At 31.8% G+C, this 9,978-nt stretch overlaps 1 protein-coding gene across 1 annotated transcript; it reads right to left on the reverse strand.

Annotated features, from left to right (window-relative positions):
* Positions 1–892: 892 nt before the first annotated feature.
* LOC129285328 (probable hexosyltransferase MUCI70) lies at positions 893–6,646 on the reverse strand. The gene is made up of 9 exons (XM_054920963.1): positions 5,712–6,646; positions 4,986–5,180; positions 4,623–4,836; positions 4,359–4,468; positions 4,077–4,276; positions 3,572–3,675; positions 2,402–2,589; positions 2,117–2,316; positions 893–1,323 (listed from the first exon to the last, which is right to left on the reverse strand). Exons 1-9 carry the CDS (start codon positions 5,935–5,937, stop codon positions 1,114–1,116), a joined length of 1,647 nt encoding a protein of 548 aa, XP_054776938.1. The 5' UTR covers positions 5,938–6,646; the 3' UTR covers positions 893–1,113.
* Between the last annotated feature and the right edge of the window lie 3,332 nt (positions 6,647–9,978).

Raw genomic sequence — 9,978 nt, forward strand, 5'->3', positions numbered from 1 at the left:
AGTAAAATCACTCTTTTATTAAAGACCCATCGTTTTTTCCGTCAACAGAGAAAAAGATGAGTCTCTGATGAAAAAATAATTTTGTTCCAAAAAAATATTTAAAAAAAATTATCTCACCTTTTATTTCCCATTTCCAACGGTATTACAAAAGAAATCAGTCTCTACTGATAACAAAGCATACACCTTGAGTCTAAAAGGATGTACTTCCCAACCATAACATGTTCTATAGTTTTTCTAATTCAAACATGTCAATATTTTCATTAACACTATTATATATCAGATAATTTAACCCAATTAGTGTTGCATTATCATCTCTCTTGGAATATTTAAAAGTAGGGACTTGGTTCTCCTCCTCCCACCAATCCCTCCGCTTCCCCTCCTCCCAACATTTCCACCATTGGATCTCAATTTCAATGGCTATGATTCATTGTATTATAAAATTATTATAATGTTAAATAATAAATTATTTATAATAGTAATATTAAATAATATATTGTAAAATTTAACAGCTTACATTTATTAAGTTATTTATTATTTTATATTATTATAATAATGATTTCATAATGTAATGAATCTCGGTCATTGAAATTGAAATCCAATGGTAGAGAAGTTAGGAGGAGGGGAGGCAGAGGAATTGGTAGGAGGGAAGCTAATTCCTAGAAATAGAGAAACTAACATTATATATAGAATAGACTATAGGGACTTAATACCTTTAAAAAAAAAATACTAGAACCAATTACAAATACGATGAAATTATAAGAGACCAATTGTTGTGTTTTTCTAATAAATCAAACTTTTGGAAAGTAGCTTAAGTCACTTTATTAGTGAGACCAAAGAGACATGGCTTGACTTGAATACAAATGAGAACAAATATATTTTTTCTTCAACAACGGAACAAAATAATGGAACAATATAATATTGAAAATTTTACTATATATATACAACAAAAAAATAACGAATAAGCAAGAACAATTCAAGAAATTAAAGCGTAAGAAAAACAGAGTCTAGTTGCAAAAAAGCTCAACACATCCTTCCTGCACATTTTCTTCTGCTCAACACTGAATAATTTTCCTCAGTGGAATGAAAAAGAATGTGATTACCCAAAATCAATTCTTAAGTCGCACCAGAATCTCCATTGCCAGGAAAAGCTTTCCGATTGTACATCGACGCCGTCCTCCAATCTGTCCATTGTTGTCTAGGATATGCCACCACAGGCAGACTTTCCGGCAATGGTGGCGGCGGTGAAGGTGGCGGTGGAGATAGGGGTGAAGATGGAGGAGAACGTAGAGCCTTGACCAGCTCCATTACTTCGCGATGGTATTTCTGTAAACATACATTAAAAGTTTGGTTTCAATAGGTTCAATGCAAGATAACAAATAATACATGGCCACCAAGATTGGTTATGAATAGGGAACAAATTATGAGTAACCTGTGTTCATCATATCTGATATAATTTGCACTCTATATTTAATTTGAAATGTTCAGATTTTTTTTTTTTTATCAAGATAAAAATTTATAAAATTTTTAATAAATCTATTCATCATCATAGTCTATATTTAATCAAAACAATCTCATTTTAATATTAATTTTTTTACAAGTTTCATAAATTGGCCATACAGATTTATTCTAAACTGTTTACGTTTAAAAATTTTAACTTGTAATTTTTAAAAAAAAAAATTGGAAAGGCCCCATTAAGAGATTATCGTTATTTTTAATATTGTACTTACAAAAATAAAATTTTATAAAAATTAAAAAAATTAATATTAAATTTGAAGCATCTAAAGTAAATCTAAATAGTCAATTTATGAAAATTATTAAAAAATAATATTAAATTTAGACAATTCAGACTATCCAAATAGATAATAAGTACACTTATTAAAATTTTTTAATCTGAACAGTTCAAATCATTTCAAAGGTGCTTGACTCCCGTTATTAATAACTTCAATAGACATTCCTATAAGTTTAGATTGTTCATCGTTCAATTCTACACTCAAAAATATGGATTAGTCGGTAGTACCAGATAGTCATATAACACATAACACACACTACAATTTAAAGCTTTTTCTTTACTTCAGTGACTGAATTCAAAAGAAAAAAAGATGAGATAATTAATTACCTGAACTACAAAATTGCGTCTCTCACAATCCTGGAACATATTAAAATGAAAATCCACCTGAGACAAAATTTTGTCTCTCACGGTTGAAAAACTTATCTGATCCCTAGAAGTAAACCGATCAACTTCATTGAACCAGAGACAAGTGAAGAGGTTGCTAATAGGAATAAGCTCTCGGACAATTACACATCCTTCAGGAACATCTGCAAATCAACAATCAAGATTAAGAATAATGAAGTGAATTGAGAAAAATTTGCATCTAACCCAACAAGAAAATTTTGGCTGTACCACTTATGATGGGATATTTGTCCCCTGTATATGGGGTCAGTCCCTCATTCTTATAAAACTCAATCTGAAAGTCAATAGAGGCATTGTCATACTTTCCAGCAGCTTTATTTGCCTCAGCTTCAACAAATACATCAAACCGCTTATAATGTCTCGATATTGCGAAAGTTGCATTCTTTCTCCACAAAAACCTGAATAATAAGCAGAGTGGTTAAGGTTCGAAAACAAGCATTCTGGTCAGGCAAGACAAAGTATCAATGCTAGCACCCAAATAAGCTTTAACCCTGCATGCAAGCAAAAAAAAAAAATTCTAGCAATTTTCTAGTTCTGTAGGAAAGGAATTTAATCCATGATTATTACATTTGAAGAGGTAATAGTAACGACTCAAACAAGAATTTCACCGAACATAATCAATCAGACATCAGATTCTTGTTTTTGAGGAACAAACTGTCAAAATGTGAAAAGTAGCCATAATAGGGTGTTGGAAACAAAGGGGCCGCACATGTAAATATTAAAAATGTGTGGCCATTATTATAATTTAGCCTAAATAAAGCAGTCTATTTGGAGAAGTTTTAAGGCTTAAGAGATGTAATTGTTATGGAATTGATGTATAGATAAGAGTAATATTTATAATTGTTGAGGGCCCAAATTGTAAATAACACACTCAAGTCTATAATATAAATAGGGTCGTGGTCCCAGGATTGGGCTTGACGAAAAACTAATTATTTGACCCCCCTCCTAGATAACCATATGTTTACAATTTGAAAGATCATAGTGCCCATCCATCAACTCATGGAACCATGTGACACTCTTGACTGCAGATTTAGGTACGCTTCTGCATTCAATTTCATCTATTCCTCTGAATTGATATGGGATTATATTCGAGTTTATGGATTTGGTTGCAATCATTTCCATGGTTTAAGCATGAACTTGATTGATCAAGAACAACCAATTCCAACATAGGGAGAAAGTCATTGATTGAGAAAGGGAGGGATCTAATAAATTCATTCCAAGGCAATGATTTGATATTCTGTTCATGCCAGATCCAGATGAATTCATGATGACAATGTTCCTAGCATATGATGAAGGAAGCTGAATTCAAATTCCACCTAAAATAAGTAAATATGACCTCTGCATAGATATGTAATCTCAAAGAGAGACACTTAGAGGTACCTTTCAAGAATTTGATGAGGATCAACAACAAGCTCAAGCTTTCCATCAATCCATATAGAATAGCGGGCATTTGGAGTCATTCTATGTATCAGAAGCTTTGGAATCTGTAGACAAGTGTAAAATGGTACATAGAAGATCAAAAGGAAGATCTATGTTACAAAAAAAAAAAATCAAACAAAAAGTGTTCAACTAAAATATATGTTATCTCAACCCACGAAGAAAGATAAAATCATTATAATGCTTAGATCACATAAAAGCATCTAGAAAATATAGATCTACTACTAATCTAAGCTTCTTTTTCCTCCATCCATTGAAGGCGAATCAGAAGACCTCCTCCAATCTAGACTAAAGAAAAAACCACTGTCAAATACGGTAGTTCTCTAAAGCAACAATCAGATCATGAGGAAAAACGTAAATATTTAGAGAATCTGCACCAAATGTTTTCAAGTTTATGCATATCAATGTCACAGTCATGGTGAAGCTGGCCAAATTTATAAACTCTTACTTTCCCGGTCCGTCTACCATCAGTGTAAGGACGATTCCGTGTAACTATAACTCTCCATACCCCAATTTTCTTGCTGCTATCAAGCCTGCCAGAATTTCTCTGATATTTTTCTGTTTCTTCATCTATAAACATAAGGAAGCATACAGTCTTCTTCGAATATTCACTTATATTTGATGGCTCGTTTATCTCATCAAAATTTCCTGAAGAACATTTTAAATTTATAAGTAAATTAAACGCCTAAACAAGTAAGAAAATACAAGACTGGCAAGATAAAATACAGACCAAATATGCAAGATGCAACAACAATGCCAGTACACTGTTCCATATACAGGAGGTCATCCTCATCCATATCATACCCTGTGTTGCGGCCAGGTTTGATTCCGCGAACAAATCTGATTGATAGACACATGCATAACCGAGGATGAAGAGTGAAACAGACATGAACATGAGTATAGGATAAATATGTCCTACTACAGCCAAACGCATTTTATACCTATAAGAAATATGAATATTCCAGTTAAATATCCAACAAAAACTAGAACATACCCACAGTGTATATTCATTGATGGTTGAATATGGTGAGAATAACTTCTCTGCGCCAAAGTGGGATATCCACCGAAGTCAGAACCACCAAATTCTCCATCTCTACTCAAATTTTCCTCATAGATAAAAGTTAAATTCTGAAGGATTGGTGAAGGTGATGGAGATTTTGGCATCAGTGCTATGGCTTCTTCAACTGGTAGGTAACAAACCGGGCATGCTAAAACATGAACAAGGTAAGTATTCAGAAACAACACTACCAGCATATATTATAAAGTGATCTAAAATGTACAGCAAGCCCAGCGTATGGTCTTTAATATCAAAACCTTCAGGAAACTGGGTGATTTAAAATAGTTTAAAATAACTTACGCCGTGGCCCAGTGCGTTTTTTATCGGCTGGTGGAGGAGGCAGTACGAAACTATTACAAGGATGCCCAGGAGGAAGTGTGTAGCCCATAAAATGGCTAGGGGGAGGAGGAGGCAACACCATATCTGAAGTTAGGCTCACAATGCTTTCATTAACATTATTGTTCTGAACACTGTTTATTTCCTGTGATTCTTCACCTGAAACAAACCACATCTCAAATTACCTAATTAAAATAGAAATCAAGTATTAAATTGTAAATCAAAAAACAGGGTTTTCTTTCGTTTTTTTTTTTTTTTTTCCTTTGGCAAGGCAGAGACATAAAGTATAGCATAAGCCAGTGAGTCAAATTGAATCAATAAAGACAACTTCCATGTCGGAATTGCAAATAAATAAGAACTGCAACAACCAGGCACACTAGTACAAAAGAAAATAGAAGAGAAATAGATGAAATAGTTTAAGACAATAATGGCAATAGCACCCAAGTCAATCCAGAATATGTCAAAGAAGCTACTAGACGTATTCATATACCGAATTCCTTTTACCCACACAACATCATTGTAATCATCCAATTGAGATTCATCAAACTACATATCCTATGTGTTCAATGAAACATAAGCAAATAATAGAAGGCTTAAATTGTGAGCAATCACATGATATAAGATGATATAATCACTAAAACCATGGAAGAAAACAGAGAAATTGAAAGGAGAATGGGGGAAAATGAGAACCTTTTTCAACGTTCAAAACCCAGAAGAAAAACGCAGCACAAATAGCAAAGAGTAACAGCATTCCGATACTCTTTTGCCCTGTAAACTTGAAGAACCGCATGAAGAGCTTCTCTTTCTCCTTTACCATCTTGGAAAGCTTTCGTACTGTGTGAATAATTGGAAATCTTTTCTGTAGCTGTTTACCTAAAGAACCATAACTTGAACGAATACCCAGAAAACCCCTCATTCATTACACTTGAAACCCCTCGTATGACCCCCTCATCTAGGCACCCAGAAAATTCAGCCCCTTCAATATATCTAACACGCTGCCCCTAAACTGCCCAAAAAATAAATTCGCCACGCCCAATTCAGCAATTCAGCCCAATCTCACAGATAACTATGATCGAAGTTCCATGCAATTGAATATACTTAGCAATGTTACTCTCACTTCAAATCAACTAAACTTAAGAATTTGCTCTCAAAGACAAAGGGTATCGAAACACAAAATTCCAGAAGTGGAAGCAGAGCAGAATAAATTAGTCACGCCTTTGAAAGAGCAAGATGCGATCAATTGCTAACAAAAATTTGGGTACTACGAAAAAAAAATAAAAATTCAAGCAAGGGATGAGTCTACGGTTTCTGACCGGCTCTGTACGGATTTTAGCAGGATCAAATGGATAGATTTCAAGTAAATATGGGTCTTGGAAGAAACCAGGAACTCTATCGGAAGTAGCGATATATAATATATTATCTTTTGAAAATCCCGGGTTGATGATCTCAGATCAAATTTTCATGGAACATTTATACGAGGGGATGTAGAATTAGGAGAATGAAGTATATACAAATGGAACATCATTGATAGGCCACTCTGCGCATATGAGCAATGTTTTCTAGTTCAAATATTGCCGTCGCACTCAGCTTGACATTTGCGTTTGCCCAATTACTCATAATCCAATTGCGCGCAGTCTCTCCCTCTCCGGCCCCCCCTCCTGTATTTATTTATTTTGAACGAAGGATATCAAATTTTAACCTCTAAAGCTGTGTGGCCTGTCCTTTTTTTTTTTTTTTTTTTTTGGCCAGTATGACCTGTGCGTTGAATGCATGATAATTTAAGCCTAGATTTAGATTTGTATCAAATTCCCGATTGGATATATAAAAAATTTATCCACATCTATGATTTTTTTTTGTAATTTAAAATGGATAGGATTTAAGTATTTTCTCTATTTAAAACATTTTTATCCAACTAAATCACAATAGATGTGTTTAATGTATTAATAATATTAATCATAAGAATTTGTTATAAAATAAATAATCTATAAAAGATTTGCATGTCTTCATCTAATTGAAACAAGCATTTTAAATATATAAGATTGAGTATATAAATTTTTTACAATTTAAATTTTCCCTAAACTTTAATTATTTGAAATTTTAACTATTATAATCCTTTTATTTTCTTCATATTTTCACTATCAATTCCTTTATTATTCTTGTCCCTCTTCTCTCTTTTTTTCCCTCAATTTTCATTGATTCAAAAATAGAGAAAAGCTTATCAATATTAATCTTCTATTTTTGCTTTGAATCTCACCTCCTCCCTTTTCTACTTTTAAAACTTTTTACATTATTTAAATACGGAATTTTAAGTATAATATTCTAATTTAAATCCATCAATTAAAATGCTACTTAAATGTAATATTTGAAGTATTTTTTGTTGAATATTTAAAATTTATAAAAAAATTAAATAATTAAATATTACATAAATATTTTTACAATTTGAGAAATAAAATAAAAAAAATTGAAAGAAAAAAGAAGGAGAGAAGGTGAATATTCATAATTAATTTACACTAAGTTTCTATCCATCTCTGGATATTTGGCATTATAAAATGGAATGAAAAAAAAAAAGAGCAATTTTAAAATATTTTTTGATTGAAAAATTCTAAAATATTTTTGTGTTCCTAAATAAAAAATCATTGAAAAAAAAAGTCTTAATCAGCATGGAGATCTTGGATATGTTATCAATTTCCGCTTTTATTTCGGGATGTAATGGTTTATTTATAAATTGGTGAACATTTAGAACGATTTTAGCGCTTTTTTTTCAAACATGACTTTCAAGGCTATAATAAAATAAGTTGTCCTTTTCTGCTTCTCATTCAAGTGTTTCATATTTTTGAAAAACACAAATCATTTTTTCATAAAACTTATCTATTAACTTTACTATGCTTGCTTATTTTATGGTGATGAAAGAAAAAATACAAATTATTAAGAAAGAAATTAAGAAAATAGTAAATTTAGCATAAATTAAGAAGAAGATCCTTGATTTTATTTGGACCTGGAAGAGATTAGTAAAACTAAAAAAGGGGGGAAATATACAATGATAAATTTTTAATCCATCAAAACTGTCTAATATAAAGGAGATATGCGGACAAAAAAGGATATATGTGAACACACACACACACACACACATATATATATATATATGACAATAAAATCTATTTAAATTAGATAAATAATAGATTGGTCTCACAAAATAACTTAATTCCCTTGGATTCTTTTGTCATTAAGGAATTAAAAGAAATGATACTTTTGTCCTCGATTCAAATTAAAAAAAAAAGTAATGGATGTCATTTCCCCCATTTCCTTCATCAGTCATGCTCTATGTTGTCTCTATTGCCATCTTACCTAAACTGTGTCTCATATGCCACCACAATGTTGCTATTGTTAAGATAGGTGGCACCCAGGAGGAGAGTGAATTGGATGACACTTGAAACTTTTGAAAGAGTAAAGGAAGAAGATAACACCCTCAACATTTATACTGGTTCAGCTACAAACTTGGCCTATGTCTAGTCTTCAAGATCACACTTAAGATTTTCAACTAAAATCACAAGTTTTAATGAGTGCTTGCCACCATAATATAACTCTTAAGACTAACATTATCTTGATTTATTTAACACACCTTACTACAATTCAGCAAGTTATTACAACACCCTTTTCAAAATTTTTGAGAAAATAATAAAAGCTTTTTAATAAAAAACTCTCTTAAAGAGTATATGAGAATACAAATGAAAGCTTATATACTTTTGAGAGCTTTTCACAATTCTTTTCAAGAATGCAATGAGTAAAATCACAATTTAAAAGCTCTTTAAATGCACAAATGATAATTCATTCACTCAAAGATCATTATTTCTTGTTCTGGTTTAAAATGAATCACTTATATAGTTTTTTGAAGTTGACAGACTATTGAAATAGTGATTATATCCGTTCAGGAAATTTTTTTATGAGTGATTGGTATAATCACGCATGATTTTGCACTGAAGAAGTTTCACAAAACCGAATGCAATAGATCACGCATGAACACCTTGTCCTCTCACATGTGGTTTTGCACTTCTGAATAAACATTCAGTTCTGTGTGCCTAATCATGCATGGTACATCATTACTCTCTCGCATGGTTTAGTACTTAAGAATATTCATTCAGTTCTGGGTGCTAAAACTTATGTGGTACCATATTACTCTCTCACATGGTTTTGCACTTATGAATATATTAACATATTAGAGTGCTAAAACTTGAGAGTGTACTATTTGCTCTCAGGTGTGGTTTTGTACATAATGATTGCTTGCCACCATAATATAACTCTTAAGACTAACATTATCTTGATTTATTTAACACACCTTACTACAATTCAGCAAGTTATTACAACACCCTTTTCAAAATTTTTGAGAAAATAATAAAAGCTTTTTATAAAAAACTCTCTTAAAGAGTATATGAGAATACAAATGAAAGCTTATATACTTTTGAGAGCTTTTCACAATTCTTTTCAAGAATGCAATGAGTAAAATCACAATTTAAAAGCTCTTTAAATGCACAAATGATAATTCATTCACTCAAAGATCATTATTTCTTGTTCTGGTTTAAAATGAATCACTTATATAGTTTTTTGAAGTTGACAGACTATTGAAATAGTGATTATATCCGTTCAGGAAATTTTTTTATGAGTGATTGGTATAATCACGCATGATTTTGCACTGAAGAAGTTTCACAAAACCGAATGCAATAGATCACGCATGAACACCTTGTCCTCTCACATGTGGTTTTGCACTTCTGAATAAACATTCAGTTCTGTGTGCCTAATCATGCATGGTACCTCATTACTCTCTCGCATGGTTTAGTACTTAAGAATATTCATTCAGTTCTGGGTGCTAAAACTTATGTGGTACCATATTACTCTCTCACATGGTTTTGCACTTATGAATATATTAACATATTAGAGTGCTAAAACTTGAGAGTGTACTATT

The sequence above is a fragment of the Prosopis cineraria genome, unplaced genomic scaffold (genome assembly GCF_029017545.1).
Source record: "Prosopis cineraria cultivar Desert tree isolate PC_DT_omini unplaced genomic scaffold, ASM2901754v1 PC11, whole genome shotgun sequence".
Lineage (NCBI taxonomy): Eukaryota > Viridiplantae > Streptophyta > Magnoliopsida > Fabales > Fabaceae > Prosopis > Prosopis cineraria.

Coding starts and splice junctions, on each gene's coding strand:
- LOC129285328 (XM_054920963.1), bottom strand. CDS start 5,937: ATGAGGGGTTTTCTGGGTATTCGTTCAAGTTATGGTTCTTTAGGTAAA. Junction 5,181..5,711: donor GGTTTTGAACGTTGAAAAAG/GTTCTCATTTTC, acceptor GGTTTGTTTCAG/GTGAAGAATCACAGGAAATA. Junction 1,324..2,116: donor GACGCAATTTTGTAGTTCAG/GTAATTAATTAT, acceptor GTATGTTTACAG/AAATACCATCGCGAAGTAAT.